This window comes from Gavialis gangeticus, unplaced genomic scaffold, assembly GCF_001723915.1.
Source record: "Gavialis gangeticus isolate Ggan-Ray unplaced genomic scaffold, GavGan_comp1, whole genome shotgun sequence".
NCBI lineage: Eukaryota > Metazoa > Chordata > Crocodylia > Gavialidae > Gavialis > Gavialis gangeticus.
Genome location: NW_017729030.1, coordinates 16,462,962 through 16,480,042, shown reverse-complemented (window position 1 = coordinate 16,480,042; position 17,081 = coordinate 16,462,962). Strand labels below are relative to the sequence as shown.

The 17,081-nt window shown below is 37.6% G+C and overlaps 1 protein-coding gene across 1 annotated transcript in view; it reads right to left on the bottom strand.

The window, feature by feature from the left end:
- LARP7 (La ribonucleoprotein domain family member 7) overlaps nucleotides 1–17,081 on the bottom strand; it is a 44,185-nt gene that overhangs the window by 3,289 nt on the left and 23,815 nt on the right. Inside the window, exons 8-13 of the mRNA XM_019521986.1 lie at nucleotides 16,551–16,925; nucleotides 14,308–14,440; nucleotides 10,215–10,366; nucleotides 8,894–9,012; nucleotides 5,141–5,300; nucleotides 4,471–4,562 (exon numbers count right to left, since the gene is read on the bottom strand). Coding sequence (XP_019377531.1) covers nucleotides 4,471–4,562; nucleotides 5,141–5,300; nucleotides 8,894–9,012; nucleotides 10,215–10,366; nucleotides 14,308–14,440; nucleotides 16,551–16,925 — 1,031 coding nt within the window. The remainder of the gene's footprint in view (nucleotides 1–4,470; nucleotides 4,563–5,140; nucleotides 5,301–8,893; nucleotides 9,013–10,214; nucleotides 10,367–14,307; nucleotides 14,441–16,550; nucleotides 16,926–17,081) is intronic.

Sequence of the window (17,081 nt, the reverse complement as noted above, 5' to 3'; positions counted from 1 at the left end):
GAAAATGTGGACAACTATTTCTACCATGTCAGGAGTAGAGATCCTGGTTTTTATATATAACTGATCTATCAAACACTATGCTTTATTGATATATTTACATTTTTAAAGCAATTTGGAAGCCTACCAGTGCCTCAATCATCATAATAAAAAAAAACTCTAAATACTTATAAATGTTAGTGCTTGACTTTGGAAAAAAAGAGCTCCCCTGGCCCTCTTCATTCACCACTCAACCACCCACTTGGGTCCAGCTGTGGCTGTCCCCCCACTGCTTTGTGGTGCTGAGCAGCCCTGATAAGCTAGTGCCTTGCCCTTGCTCATGCCAGTCCAAGCCACAATCCCCGCAAGCCCTGCTGGTGCTCCTCACTCCCAACCCACAGTCTCCTGCACTCAGGCCCCAGCCCCCAAGTAGGTGAATTAGATGGTGGGTATGTGGAGAATGGGGGGGGGGAGGGAAGGAGGGTGTTGGGAAGTGGCGGGGTGTTGGCACAGGGCTGCAGCCTGGCTGGATCAGCTCCACGCTGAAGCTGTGTCTTTGGCCCAGCGGATGGGACCCAACACAGGAGGGGTGCTGCATCATCGCCATGGCTGCCAAGGTGAGGCATGGCAGCACAGAGTTTTGCCCCTGCTGTTGCTGGGCTGGCAGAGGGTGCCTCACCTTGGTGGCAATGGCATGGTGGTCCCTCACCCCTGTGTCCTGCCCCTCCTTCCCTCCCGCTGCCACACGCATGCACCTGGTACTCTCTGCCCCATGTCCCGCTCCCCCCAGCCCCAAGCAGCCCCTTGCAGGTTGGAGCTCTGCCAGCCTGCAAGGCAATAACTGTTGCAGGGGTGCAGAGCAGGGCAGGAGTATCCCTGGCCTAAACTGCTCCATGATTTTGTCTTTTAAAAGGGGAAAATCCACATTTTTCCATGGCATATGGAAAACCTGGATCCCTGGTCATGAAGTGCACTGAATTTCAGGCTCACACAAATAAAAATGTTGATTTCAGAGCACTTATAAAAGATGACCTTTAACTGCAAGGGTATCTCAATCTTAACTTTAAGCTGAGCTGCTGCTCTGTCATAATGTCTAGTTTCTGGTGTTAATATGAGCAGCACTGATGCAAGCACACTAACATGAATGCTAGCAATCACTTAAAATAACAAATATCAATCTGTAAGCCATATTGATGTAGCTTTGAAACACAGATTGAATGTACCCCCTTCTAATATAAAGTAGAATACGTACACTTATGTACCTCTAAAGAAAAATATCTAATAATTTAGCTAATCATCTTGTAGGTTACAATGAAATATGATTTAAAATCCCTTTAGAAGTGATATTGATTATGGAGCTGTTAATTTGCTGTCTTCAACTGTGCAACTTTGATTCATGAAAGATTTTATTACAATCATTTTCTTGCCCCCCCACCAAACCGTTGTCTTTAAAGAAAGAAAAATAACTAACTCTGAAGGATCTCTGACATGAATGCTGGACGGTTAAAATGAATATTAATAAATGAATAAAAAATAATATTTTTCAAAGTGCAGTTGAACCAAAGACCATCAAAATGCAGGGAAAGGGTTAAAATGTTATTTGACTTCAGTTAAGCATTCCTTTCCTGATGGTTTGCTTAAAATTGTTAGCATTTAAATAGTCCTGACTAGGCTTTGAAGTTAACACCTCCTCATGTTGTAAGGTGACGGGAGAGGGGGAGGAGTAGGAGTTCACACCTTTGCTGCTGCTATTGTTAGGCAGAACTGAGACAGTTTGTTTGCAAGCCTATAAAGGTTACACATTACAAGCTACTTTACATCAGTTTGCACAGCAAATACTGTATTGAGTATCCAGCCCCCTTCCCCCAGAAGTCCATGGAAGATGTTCTTTGGGCAAAAATATGAAACTTCTGATTTAAGCAAAAATAATGACACAATAGAAAATGGCAACAAAAAACACAAGGCTCAGCAGATATGAAATCTGTTCAATTTCAGCCTTGATGCTCCCATCAATACATAATGGTTTAAAAAACCAACAGAAATATTTGTGTTCTTGTTTTTTTCCTAAGGAGATGACACCCATCCTTTCCATATACTGTATTTCTCTGAAAAGTCATATACCTAACTCTAAAAGGACTCCACTAGTACATGCCTTTATCTCACCAGGAGCTAAGAAAGAACATTTAGCCACCTGGGATAATATATGTAAAATATGCTTTGAACAGGGGTTTAACCTGCAGAAAGAAATTACCAAGCAGGCATATGAAATTTTCTCTCTCATTTACATGGGCAACTACAACACTGATTATTATTTTTAATGTATATTGCCATTGTTCCGAGGAAATTTAATAAGAATTATTATTTAGGGCTGCAATCTGGACTACAGTCCATCAAAAAACACCTGAAACTCACTACCTCACTAAACTCTGAAGTTATTTGTGATTAATTAAGATGACCAGCTGATTCCTAAGTTTTACAAATTAAAACAGTATTAAGAAAAGGGTCTATGCCAAACCAACTAGAGTTGGAGGAAGGGTCCCTTTTTATCAACAAGCTTATATAACATTGTTCTCAACTATACAGTAGGTCCAATAAAAGATATCACCAAGAACCACCAAAAACTCCAAACCAACTGTAAAGGTTTAATTTGCCATGCCTGGTCATCATAGTCATAAGATGTGACGCGAGACTGGAGCCAAGCGCTTGAAAGCAGAGGTAATCAGCCATTGACCCATAGCCAGATCTGACCTGGAGCTGCAGCATCTAGCCTATGAGGTTCCCCAAGGGTCTGAAAATTTGGCAGTGGGGGAGTGGTGACAGCATTAACTGCTGATTCTCTGCTGCCAAATTTCCACACCCAAAGGGATCCCTGTGGGTTGGATGACATGGCTTTGTGAGCTGGATCTGGATGGGCCAGTGTGCTGGGTCTGTGTGCCTAGACTAACCTACATTCAGACCAACATTCAGATCCATGTACAATATCCAGCCCACAAAACTGGCCCAGCACCACTGATCTGGACCACAAAGCCAGGTAGGCTGAGCACCACTGGTCCAAAAAGATTCTACATGCATAAGGGAAACTTTTCTTGGGACACAAACTGAGGGAAACAGCCAGCAGGTGCCTTCTAAGGACTTCTGTACAAACTCTGACTGGGGGCCCTGAATGTTTCAGAGGTGTTTAGGGTGTCACAGTGCTCATAGACCAAATAACCTCAAACAGCCTTTGAGATTTGCCTAATTACATTAGGCCACTCTGACATTCAGAGATGTACAGAACTGAAAGGGTTCAAGAGGCAACTTAAAGCCACTTTTGCCTTTTAACAACTAGACCAGGGAACATTTTTCATTAGTATTCATCACAAGATTTAAAAAATAAAGACTTTTTTTTTTAATCTTTCCATTTTTTTTCAATCTTTCTATCCATCACCATAAGGGCTTTGAGTTTAGATTCTTATACAATTACATGACTCCATGAATGGAGGCTTTAAGAAAAGCTGGATATTGAAAGACTTGTTAAAATCCTCCCTAGCTTGCTCCTCCGAGCATGTGGCCAAGGGCAAGTGAAATTCAGAGGTATCTGAAACACAAGCGTCTGGGCTTGGCCCTGCATGTAGGATGCCTGCCAAATAATTTGGAAGTATCTGAACCCTACTACTTGTTTGTAGTAGGGCTACATATGGTTTTTGAACGATTCAACCGATTTGGCTAATTTGACCTGGAACATGAAAAAATTTACAAAATGTATAAACAAACAAACAAACAAAATTAACTAAAATCCTGGGAGTTGGTAGCTATTGTGCTCTTGTTTAGCAAACTCCTTAACTTTATCTATGTTTAAACTCATTTGAAGCACATTTTAAAACACTTGAAATGCTATTCAGACATCACATTATGGCATTAAATGGAAATCTGCCTTACATTTTGGAACCAGAGATCAGAATTCCCCAGCTACATCCAAAGGCAGCTGACAATAGAAGGATTGCTTCAGATCCTTGGTATCTAGGTGGGTAAGTAATTCATTTTTTATGGGTTGGTCAATATAAGGAGGGTCAGGAAAGTAAAGAGGAACTAAATTTAAGGCATTAAGTTAAGGCACGTAAATTAAAGCAAGTTAAACTTAAATGCCTTTATTCAAAAGAAGTTTTTTTGGTTGTTTGCTGGTAATTTAATCAAAGTGAACTATTTTGGTTCTGAATGAGTTCCTCCATACAGGGTTTTAAAGCACTTGAATACATAGGTAACTCCATTCCCTTACATGGTTTGTCCTATCTTTTCTGAATGTTCCTGTTTAGGCAAGCCCTATATTTCACAACAGCAACCAAGAGCAACCAAGCATACTTGCTGCTATCATGCAACTGTAAAAAAACTACCAAGACAAAGTTTGGAAAAATCTTCCCTTCTGTCCGTGTTCGTGAACAGAATTACATTCTAACCTTTGCTATTCAGAAATAAACACATCCAGACACTATACGATAAGCAAAAAAAAAATTTTACCTTCTCAGTGCCCCGTTTCTTTTCTCGAGGTTGGTTAAGTTTAGCCTGTCTGTCCACTAAGATCTTCTGCCAGTACCTCTGTTCGTGATCACCTTGATGCACAAATTCATGATAATACATTAATATAATCACACTATATAAAAGATTCAACTTATTACTGATGATGGCCATATATATCTGTTTAAACACACGTGAACAGTGTGCAAAATTTCTGTGGCTGAAACTGGACTCCTCAGTTCTTAACAAAGATAAAACTTATTATTATTATGACAATAATAATGCCCAGTCCTTACAAGTTGGATAAGGCCAGAATCAAGCTTCCTATATATCTTCAGTGAGTTGTGTGGCCAAGTTAGCTAGACACCCCAGCTATGATATTCTTTAGTTGAAAATTTTATAAGCTTCCCAAACAAATGAGTGTATGTGCTGCTTATGTCCAAAATGCAATTTGGAAAATAGTCAAATTAAGACAATTTTTTCACAAAAAACAATCGCAGGCATTTCTCTTCATTCTTGGTTATTAGCCTGGCAAATTGTTTTCTACTACAAACTGAATTTGTTGGAGAACTTTTTAAAAAGAACCATCCTAAAAATTTCTGAGCCAGTCTTTTGTAAATATTTTTTGCAAATATTGTAAGTGTGTATGTGCATATATAAAAAAACCTCTTACCAGTAAGGACTTCAAGTTTCCAACTGTTTTTAATCTGAACTTCTTTATATGCTTTCATCACAACCTGTGCATCTTCAGGTGTTTTAAAACGAACATGGCATTCTGTGTCTCCTTCCAGCATGTCCACATAAGCAACATTAGCTATCATTGCCAGAACATCCTGGGGTGCAAAAGTGAAGGTAGAAAAATAAGACAGATCAAAAATAAAAAGGATTTATTTTTTGAGAAATCAAGCTGCAAACGGCTGTAGTATGGGAAACATTATCAAAGCTCAGCTTGCAAGTAGTAAAAACACAAATTATATCTAAAAACTGTATCTGATACACTCAGTTTATGACTAATATGTAATGATTTTTACAAGAAAATACATTCTATTTACAGAGTTGTGCCCCTCAAGAACAACCTAGATTAACTCTATTAATCTCCCAATCCTTCCAGCCTCACAGCTGCTAGCCCTTGTTGACTACGTTTGTTGCAGAAGAGTAAGTCCACAATGGACCACTAGTGATTCACTGTGCAAGGAGCTATTTTAACCCTAAAAACTTAATGTACTAACACATGCTGCATATACCAGTTTGAGTAAAAAGGCAAGGTTCTTTGAGTAGATATGATATCTTTCATTAGACCAACTGAGTAGTTGGAAAAACTCAAAGAAGCTTACTTGCCTATGTCCTTAGACCAACACGGCTACAACCAAAAGGCCAGTTTGAGTAAAATATACTCACTTCCATTCTTAAAATTCTCTGTAAGTTTAGGACTGTAGATGATATGTAAAAACTGAACAATGGGTAATAGAATGTGCGGTGCACTACTAGAGATACTGGGGATCACTCCCTTTTGTATGAACTGATTTGGCCTGAAAACTGAGAGCAGCAGCTCAAGAAGAAAGTCACACACACCCTTTTAATAAAAATTCTACCTGCTACACCTGCTGTGAGGGAAATTAACCAAAAGCATGCATTCCCAGTCGATTTCATTCACAGCAGGTACCACAAGCAAGATGTTTTTACGCAGCAATTACACACTACTTTTAACCCCCCAGGATACCAGGGAGAATCTTAAAACGCCACAACACTCCGTTTGGCAAAATCATGTGTGGTCCAAACAAAACTATTTCCTTACTAACTGTTGAATCCGACATAATATTTCCATAGAAAATTATGCAGGTTACCAAAATTTACCTTTAGTAATCAACTACAGTATTATTTGATCTCTGAAAAGTGCCTGTTCTCAGGAATAGGACAAGAGAAAGTTTCAGTATGAAAAACTGAAATGTGAAAGTAAAGATATTACATTTAGCTTATATTGTAGTGCCAGAGTGGTGTTGTAGCCATGATGGTCCAGAAAATATATGTGAGGCAAGGTTTTTTGTGGGTGCTAGCTTTTATTGTACCAACTGCATGGTTGGGATAGATTTACAAGCTTCCAAATGCAAACAAGAATTGCACTGCAATCGAAAGCTTGTTTAAGTCATCCCAACCATGCAGTTGGATCACTAAGCAATAATACCCTCCCCCCCAAATTCTTTACTTCTCATTTAATACAGGTGCACAAAGCCACCAAAGGATATTCTGCACAGATCTGCCCAGTATCTACCGTGCATACAAGACTACAAAGATAGAAAGCTGACCAGCAATACCAAGCTTTTCTATAAATCCCTAAAATACACAAGATCTTACAGCATTCTGCTTGAACACTTTATGAAGTATCAGGCCAGCTTTGCTTATTCTGGAGTCAGAAACAAACTCTACAGTTAAAATTGGAAGTGACTTGCTAATTTTAGTCTCCATTCTAATTTTCACAAGTACTTCTTTTTCCCTGAAATTCTTCACACTTGGTCCCAGACCAGAGATTTTTTTTTTTTTTTTTACACTTGATGCAAATCAGACAGATAATTAGATTTACATACCTGAAAATACCAGTTCAGCCTAAGACAGTTTGATTTTGTCTATGCAAGCAAGGCTAAACTTTGTTAGTCCTTTGACTGTGTTACTTGTAACACAAACTCATGGCACAATAAATGTGCAGTGCAGACAAACTCTGAATAGCCCCTCAGATATTACAGTGATGAGTAGGTGGGGGAGGATGTCAGACATTCTCTCATTAATGTCTCCACTGCCCAGATACTGCTTATAAATACCTAACTAGAGAAGGCTGATTTGGTTGAAACTATATCACTGCTTTGTTTTCAGCAAGAGATAGGGGCTCTGATCTTGCAAAGATTTATGCACATGCCTGATTTTACACACTTGCGAGTAGCCACAGTGACTTCAGTTGCACTGCTCACTGTGTTGTAAAACTTTAGTTACATTAATCTTTGGAAAAGCAGACTTTTTTTCCTGGAATAATCAGTAGTGTTTTTTTTCTCCAGAACACTCTAGAACTGGATAAATTACTTTCATGTTAATTTGTCAGAAAAGCAGTTTCAGAAGGAATTAAACTATTTAATTATTCATTTAATCCAAAGCATAAAAGGACAATTTTGGAAAGTCCATACAAATTGTGACATTTTTCAAACTGAAGTGTTACTAATTTTAATTTCTAAATAATACTCCTTTAAAAAAATTCCATCCCAATTTAAAAAAAAAAGTAAAAAACCCAGAAAACAAACTGTGATTGCACGTCCTACAAAGCAAATTTTTTTCAGTTGTTTGGTTACTAAACCCATAAATAAATTATTTAAATGGCTCTAATAATTAAATAGTAAAATAACATTTTCCAGTAAAAGAACATTCAGCAATTAAACCTTTCAATATGATGAAAAAGTACAGAGCAAGGCCATATAAATATATAAAACCCATGTACATTATAAGAATCACTTTGCACTAAAACAATATATTTATCAGGGCCAGGGTTTCTGAACCATTTCTGAAAAGGATGTTGCTTCAGAGATAAACTATGGTCATCTGCAGCATATGACTATCAAGACACTGCATTTCCACAGTCTCAGAAATATGTATTATTTTCTTATCTCAACCAAAAATGTAAAAAATGTTTCAGGCTATATATGATAAAAAGAAGGTTGACATCTAGCACCTCATAACACAGCAAAATTATATTGAGTTTTAAGAACCAGGACCAAATATCCAAAGCTGATAAGTAAAAGTTGAAACAAGCTTAGTTTATTAAAATGAACATAACCTTTTGGAACAAAAATGGTATGTTTATCATTGCAACTGAGATATGCATTTTGTGATATTTTATGATTTTCTCATACTGAGAATGTTTTCTGGCTCCAAATTCCTTTTTAGGGAATAAACTCAATTAAATCAAACTCCATCACAGTAATGAATTATTTGGGCAACAGATTAGCTAAATAAAGATTATAAAGAATCTAATCATAAAATAACAAGAACAGGCCAGTGCCGTAAATAGTGCTTTTAACAGGTTTTTATTCATACCTACATTGCAAGGATGGTAGACAAGATTTTGGAGATAGAGGAGAGAATTACCTCCCACCCTGTCCCTCCCCAGTACATTCCTTTACATTATTGTCATGGTAAACTTGACTTCTCTGGAAGTCTTCTTTCCTATACCAAAAGACTTAATGACTTTTTGTTGTCAAATAGTTTCCCTCTACCTGGTTCTGCTTTCATGAAAGCTGCCATTAATGGTTACTATTCAGAAATTTGTATACAGCTAGCTGACAAACAAAAAAAAATTCAGTTTGACTTGTTTAAATGGGATTCCTGTATTCAAACATTTTCAGGGCAGGAAAGGATAAGAGCTCCCCTGAGGTCACAAAGGCATTACCTTGATGTGTTTCCTGCCTGGCAGGGGCTCAGTGCTAATGATCTTCACAATTACTCCACTCACAAACTGTGGTCCCATTGTACTAGCCTTTGCAGGGGGGCCAGACCCTTCATTGGTGGCTGTTAATTTGAAGAGGAAAAAAGCATAATGAAATCTCACATTTATCAATTTGACAAATATGAGAAAAAAACACAAAATTATACAAGCAATATAATAAATCTCATGATAATACTAGCAGTGGATGAAGCAAGAGATACCAAATGTTGCTGGTATGGATACAGGGGTATAGATTGTAGCTGTGTTGGTCTAAGAACATAGGTAGACAAGGTTCTTTGGGTAAGTCTGATATCTTTTATTAGACCAACTCAAATAGTTGGAAAAATTCTTCTTTGCTTGTATGGATATACACTTTTTTAAAACAATGGACTTTATTTATTGGTGGGATGATGAAAAACCTTGAGAAAGGGTACTTCATACCTTATACTTTGTCTATGTCCCTTCCAATTATGCAGCTGGTCCACTAAAAGATATTACCAACAAAAATCCTTGCCTCAGAAAGAAAACCCATTTCACCAAGTAATGGCACAATGAATTAACTAATAAACCCTACAAAATAAAGGGTTTTACATAAGTCCTTTACAATCTCAAACACAAGTGTGGGTAGAACTTTTAAATCCTTACCCCATCAGCTGCACCAAAACCTCTAGAATGAGCCCAAGAGCCATGAAACAGATTTCATGTTTCCAGAACAGTTATTCTGAATTATTACCAGAAAAAATGTTTCAACGGATATTACTGTTAGGGTGAAGCATATCCTAATTTATTTTATTAAATTCTTGACATACAACAATGAAGAAAAGCAAGTTAACATTATATTGTCAAGATATATGTTCTTGCTAGCGTGCATATACAAGCAGAGCCTACATGAAGATTACTGCAATGCATTTGTTGGTTTACTTATTGACTTACCATGATATAGTTAGAACTAAACTACAGAAAATGAATTTGAGGATTCAGGAAGTGATCTTGGCTAATTCTTAATCTCAGTTGTTTATTCATTAGGCAAAAATTAAAAACCTATAAATTAGTTAAATTTCACTTCAGTTCAGTTTCTTTTTATAAAACACAGCATCTAGAATAGCAAGGTGTTAGCACTCCTTTTTTAACCTGCCTTTTGTGGTTAGACAAGTTACCAAGATTACAGATCTATTAAATATATAATTATTTCACAATTCTATTAAAAGTGTCAGACTCTAAGAACGTAGTTTAAAATTCCACAACATGACACGTAAACAGCTGCCTTATAACCAAATGCATTCACCATTTTTTGTGTGAAGCTGTTTTTGGGCACAGCTTTCTGTCTCCATCTCTTCAGCAGTCTCAGGTTTGATTTGGGACATTGTTTTCTTTAAAGAGGCCATACTGGCTTTTTGAAGGGCCAAATATTCTTGCTTCAGTTCCAGCCATTCACTCCTATGTAAGAGAATAAAGGAATTAAAATATACCAATATATAACTTTATGTATAAAACAATCTAGAAACAATATAAGACAGGATGGTATCTAAACAGACATAAACCAAAGTTTATAGGAGGAATATGAAGCAGTGAGAATTTAATTCAGCTAGTGATCTTCCTTCCTTGTTCTTGAAAGGGCTCTCTACTTGGCTGCCTGAGGTTTTATGGGTATTTGTCTAAACTTATTTTTGTTCTATGCATTCTTTCTACCTAAATGTTTCAAATAAGCTCTACTAGAACACCTTGTGAATAATTAAGAATGACTGTTGAACTAAATATTCTTATTTCAGAAAGTATTTGGAATGCTTTTGTAAATAAGCAATATTCACAATTTGAACTAGAGTTACAGACCATACACACTAAATCAGAGTTGATTAGTTTACTGAATTAGTTCACTGAACCCTGTCTAGTGTTACTTTATTAAGAATTAGTCATTTCTTCTCCAGGAGAATCACTGATTGAAAACCAACAATTGTTTAACTCACCAAAAACCTACCGAGATAAGAACATTCCTTGCTATTCAAATGCATTAAAGTTAAAAAATAACACCACATGGAAGCAATTTATATATTTACATACATTTAACATGGAGATGTTTCTGCAAACAGCTAGAGCTTTGCTCTACAGAAACACAATGCCTATAGTGCCACTGTGAGAACGACTCATTGTTACCCTAATCTGTGCTATCAAACAAGCTGATAGGGGATTTTTTTACAGAGGAGGATATCTTGTGGTAATGGTTTTAGCTGTTAACATTGACAACTATATACTTCAAAAAAGCATCCAGACTCAGCCAGGATCATACTCTCTCAGAGAGCAAAGACATTAAAATAACAAAGGAGCCATGTAATGATTCTTTTAAGATAAAAAGGCAACACCACACCATAGTAAGGTATGGTATAAATAGAAGCCTGAGAAGCCACTAGAGGAAGAGAAGCAAAGGAAGAGAAGCCCATGGGAAAGAGCCAGGCAAGTGATCAGGTCTGTGGGTGTGATCATTTAATGGGTTAAGGTTTGGGAAGAATGGTATGCTAGACAGTGTGTGTGTGTCTGTGTGTATATAATAACCAACTATTTATAAAGAAATGTATTTAAAAAAAAGATACTTACTGTTCTGAAAAATGCCTTTCCATGCAATAATGAAAGGAACTATATTTTTTTTCCCTTCTCTTGATACAGGAGGACATGGTGTGCTAACAAAATGGACAACTGACAGTGCGATTTAAATGAAGTATGGTTTCCCTTCTACTTTAACATGGAGGTGCTTTCTGTGACTTAAAAGAAGTAAGTGCTTCCATGTTTTAGTAGAGGTGAATCCTGTTCTCAGTCCTAGAATATCCATATGGAAAAACATGACATGAACATTGCCTCCATCTTTTTGTCACAGGATTTAAACAAATAGTATGAGAGGAAAAAGAAGCCTTAGCCTATAAAATGTTCATCATGTAACAAAGCTCTAACTATTAGCTAAATTCCTTATTTTTACAGGGTGATTTCCTCTTCTGTTTATTGAAAAATTATTGTCAATATGGTACTGGTATTTTAAACGGCCTCCTTTGCTTTAACATGGAGGTACCTGCTGCCTAAAAAAAGTAAGTGCTTCCATGTTTCAGTGGTGGTGGTAGTTCCTAATATCCAAGACCTCCAGCGCTCAGACCAAGGAAAATGTGAAAAAATGTAAGAAAATGGTCCAAATTCCAGAAAACATCAACTTTTGAACTTTTCAAGATTTCTTCAGTCAAATGGTAACATTAGAAAATACTCTACGTACGCATAAGAATTTCATTTTGTACTTTTACAGTATAACTGCCTTCAGTCTCAGCTTAAAGGACCCCCACAACTTTAATGTGGATGTACTTGCTTTGTTTCTAAAAAAGTAAGTGCTTCCATGTTTTAGTGCTGGTGAATCCTGCTCTCTCAACACTGAAAACATTTCCTTCTCCACAGAATATACATAATTTGTAACACAGTATTTATGCCCGACAAAAACATAGAATATTCTCATTAAATCCTTCCCACATAAGGTGAGAATGATTTGGATATTACACATAATTCACTAGAGTAAATATACACTTCTGGAAGGCATTGGTTTATAGGTATTCAGGGTCACATACACAGCAGAAGCTTACACTATAAAGGACCCCCTCTACTTTAACATGGGAGGTACTTGCTGGATGCTTGAAAAAGTAAGTGCTTCCATGTTTTAGTTGTGGTGAATCCTAATAACTCCTACAGAAAATGATAAAATGAGTTGCATGTTTATTCTAGTTAAGACATTTTAAATTACTGAGAACATGAACCCAGCAGCAGATAATGTACCTTGCTATATGAGATTCAATGATGCAACATTAAATTTTTAAAATGTAAAATTATCTTCTATATTTTCAACTACAGGCTGCTACTGTTGCTAATATGCAACTCTGTTATGTCAAAATTGGAATTGCACTTTAGCAATGGTGATGGACTGTAAGGATAGAAACTGGAAGGAACAAAATGTAATTCAGTGTGTTACTGGAGACAGTGAGAGATTCTCAAATGCTGAAAAGATGCATTAAAATTCAAATTAATCTGTACCTTAATTTTTGGCAATAATGTTGATCAGTGTATTGTTTGCATGTTCCAAAATAAAGTATGATATATTAGAAACTAGTGGTATATAGTCATGTAAAAAGAGTATAGCAGCTTGATTTTTCATGGATATTTTGTGTAAATTTATTTGCCTCATCTGATATTCACAGGGCCCAGAGTGGGAGGGGGATTGGGGTACCAGGGCTCCAAGCATGTCATCAAAAACAAGTATTATATTACCAATTCTCCCAAATTTTGGTGAGGGTCTACAAATATGACATTCACAATCTTTATACATAATCACAATCTATAAGTATGACACTAAAAAACATTTTTATCAATTCCCCCAAATTTTGTGCCAGCTGAGTCTACAAATATATGAAACATTTACAATCTTGACATGGACATATGTAAAATTACAAAGATGTACATTTACAAAGTTAAATAAAATATTCTCTGAACCTTTATCAGCTACAAGCTAGTCAGGACACAGTTAGCCTGCAGGGATAACTGACCCCTGAATTACTCACTTTCCACATGAAAAAGTCTCCTACATATTTGTAGCAATATGGTTGCCTAAAGGGAATAAACTAAAACCTTGAAAGTTAAATATCAAACACTTGAAGGTATGCAAATTCTAAATCTAAATGCTATCTTAGGTATTTCAATGACTTTAAAAGGGAAAAAGAAACATGGACCAAATTCCAATCTTGATTACACTGTTGTAAATCCTATCCCTTCACCTCCATTCTTAGTGGAAGAATACTGTTGTAAATGGAATTTAGTCCTTAGTTTGACTGAAGAAACAGCACTTTAGACAACTCCAACAGACAGATGCTGTCTATTTCTATCTAAGACAATGACTAAACTTCCATTACTTGTTGGGGGGGGGGGTGAAGAGAGCATATACCTCTTAAAAGTTCTCCAATACAAATTCCATCTACAACTCACAAAAGCATATATCTATATCACTATAGATATATCTATACCGAGATATATCTATCTCTCTCTCTTTTTGGTTAGTCTACCTTGCCTTCAAATTAAGGCAGTGACAACACTTATTCAGCAGAAACCCAGCTTGGCAAACAGCACACAGTCCAAACAAAATAGGGTGCAGGCCCTCTGGATGTAGGATAAGCTTCAGTGAGATTTTGGCAGAGTTCATTCTAATAAAAGATGAAGTGCTGAGTTTAGGAAGAAAACTACTTCCCCAGACAATACATTGTAGACAGAAAGGGTTATTACTATCACTATATTTTGGATTGTTCTGCTTGAATTTAATTGTTGAATCATAAAAAACCCTCTGAAAGCTAATTAAATTAATAACATACTTTGAGAGTACTCTCAGTGGAATTACTTCCTCTCCCATCTTGTGCCTTTCTTTGCGCTTTTTCTTATGCTTCCTCTTAGATTTTGAAAGGGATGTATCTTTCTTATCAGCAACGTCTTTTTCTTCTGCAGAAACTATTAAATTAAAAAGTTTAAAGAAAGATAATTAGATACAACTTGCACAGGTCGTGTTTAAAATGGAACACACTTAAATTAAAATATATCCCTTTATTTACTTTGTAATAAGGAATATGGATGGCCTACAAAATTTGTAAGGGTCAGAGAATAAGATCTGGGAAGTACCCAGGACCACTTTTACATTTTTAAATTTTCCATTCCAAGATCACAAGTGTAGGCATATCTTTCTCTTTGTTATTTCAACAGGTTTAAAATACAGCAAAGGTGATATTCCACCCAACACACAACATTCTACTTTGAACAGATTCCTCCTTGTCACGGACAAAGTGACTCTTATCACTGCCTGATAAAACCCTCAGCTATCAAAGTCCTCAGCAGCTAATTCTGGTCCTTCCCCTTACTCTCATTTTTGTTAAGCAAGGATTCTAAAGAAAAGTTATTTTCTCTCATGAGCCCTTTGACCTAAATAAAGTTATCAACACTTTCATGGTACTGAGGTCTGGGTACTACTGGACCCCTAACCACGGATCTCTGTCATCTTTGCATGTGACTACAATATAGGTTTTGATGTCACTTATCATATCACATTATCGTTCTTATCTTCAACAAGAAGGTAGTGTCTCCAGCCCTCTCCTTCTGACCTTAATCCAGTTTATCATTTTGTAGAGAAGGCTGGAAGGACCTTGGTTTATCTACATTCTTATTCTGTACCCATCAGCACAGTGTCTGAGTCAAACTTGCAAAAGAACTTTGGTGTGGTCATCCTCAGCTCTGCTATGCCTAACCTTTAGGCACCCAGCTAGGCGCCTAGTTATCTATGCTCTGAATGGGGGGGAAATTAGACCTCTAAAAATGGGATTCATGCTGAATAAAGAATCCCTACCCCACTCGAGAGGAAATGCTGAAAAGGGCGATGTATTTCAAATCCCACCCCTCTTCCACACTTAGGCGTCTAACTGCAGGTCAGAGTTAAGTGCCCAGACTGGGATTCACAGGCAGTAACTGGTCTTCACATTTAGATGGCTAACTGAAGTGGTTAAACTGTGGCTTGCAAGCCACATGCGGCTTGCTGGCACAGTGCTTGTGGTGCTCCTATTTCTCCTGGGACTGCCAGCTCAGGCGCCAGAGCAGGGGCTGCAGTCATGCTGCTTACCCCAGGGCGTGCTCCCCGTGGGGAAAGCCGGAGTGGCTCAACGCTACAGTGGGGGTCGTGGGAGGGGTGGTAACCTCCACTCTCAGTCACTCAGCACCCTCCCGCCCCTCCACCCCCAACTCCTGAACTTCTGCAGCGGATCTGATACGGCTCCCAGGGCGAGTAACTCTGGTCATCCCTGGCCTAAGCTATCCCTTTGAATACTGATGACTAGCTAATGCTTTTTTATTTAAGATCTGAGAAAGGGAGGTGGTAGCAGTGTAATGCTAGTGCCCAACTCATTTGTAACTCCTAGTGGTTAGAGCAGTCACCTGCAAAGCAGGTGACATGGATTATAGATTCCAATTTTTCACTCAGTGGGGAAGAAGGGACACACTGACTTCTAGATATTCATTATATGGTAGACACCATTATGCACCCTTCCTCTTCCTCCCCCTGTGTTTTTTGAATGAAAGTGGCCATAGTTTTCTGCTGAACTCGGTGCTGTCAGTGTTAGGCATGGTCACAGAACTTCAGCTTGATCAGGATCTTAAGACAACCAGGACGCCAGTTTTATGAATCTCAAAGGGCTGTAGAAGAGAGTTCACTCACCAGACATTGACCAATCAGACGCTCCACTACCATCACTAATATTTACGTACGTACCCATTGGTACACTGTCTACATCCTCAGGGTTATGCTGACTCATTTGAAACCACTGCACTAACACATCCAAAATTCTAATCTGTCACAAACAACTGGGTTTTCAAAATCTCTCTCTCCTAAGCTCAGAACCTAACAACATCTCTGATGGTAGAAGCACAGCTCTTTTTTGCTCAAAATTTTCCATCCCATTTTCATATCTTCCTTTTCTGTAATTGTACCTTGTATCATCTTTGGAAAACTGTCAAAACCTATCTTTGCTTTGATTTTGCTATTATGTAGGTAAATGAAAATCAGTAATTTTTTTTTTACCATTCAAATCCTTTTGAAGTTCTGTTGTTTCCTCTGTGATAGAATGAACCTCATCTTTCTGAGCAGTTTTCTTGACCTTTGCACTTACTGCCTCTGCATCTCCAGAGCTGCTTCTTTTTCTCTTCCCTGGCCTGTTTTCCTCAGGTAACTCCATGCTTTCTGTTCTATCCCATTTCTTTTTCTCTTTCTTAGATGGTTGCTTATGGACCTCAGATCCTTCCATTTCAGAGCAGTCAGATGTGGTCCTGTGCCTCTTTGATTTTGTTATTTGTTCTGGTGCGGTGTCCATGTTTGTTTCTTTCGTTTCTACAGCTGACTGTACACTACTCTCCTTTTTCATTTTGGATTTCTTTTTCTTCTTCTTTTTCTTCTCTTCTGTATAAAGAGACAAAACATACTTGTTGCCAATAGTTACCCATTCCTGATTAAAGTCAACTGTCCTAACTGACTTACTATAACTTTCGTATGTTCAGGGTATGAGATCTGATCAGAGTATGAACCCCAAATTCCATTTTCAGCCCTTATGCTAGT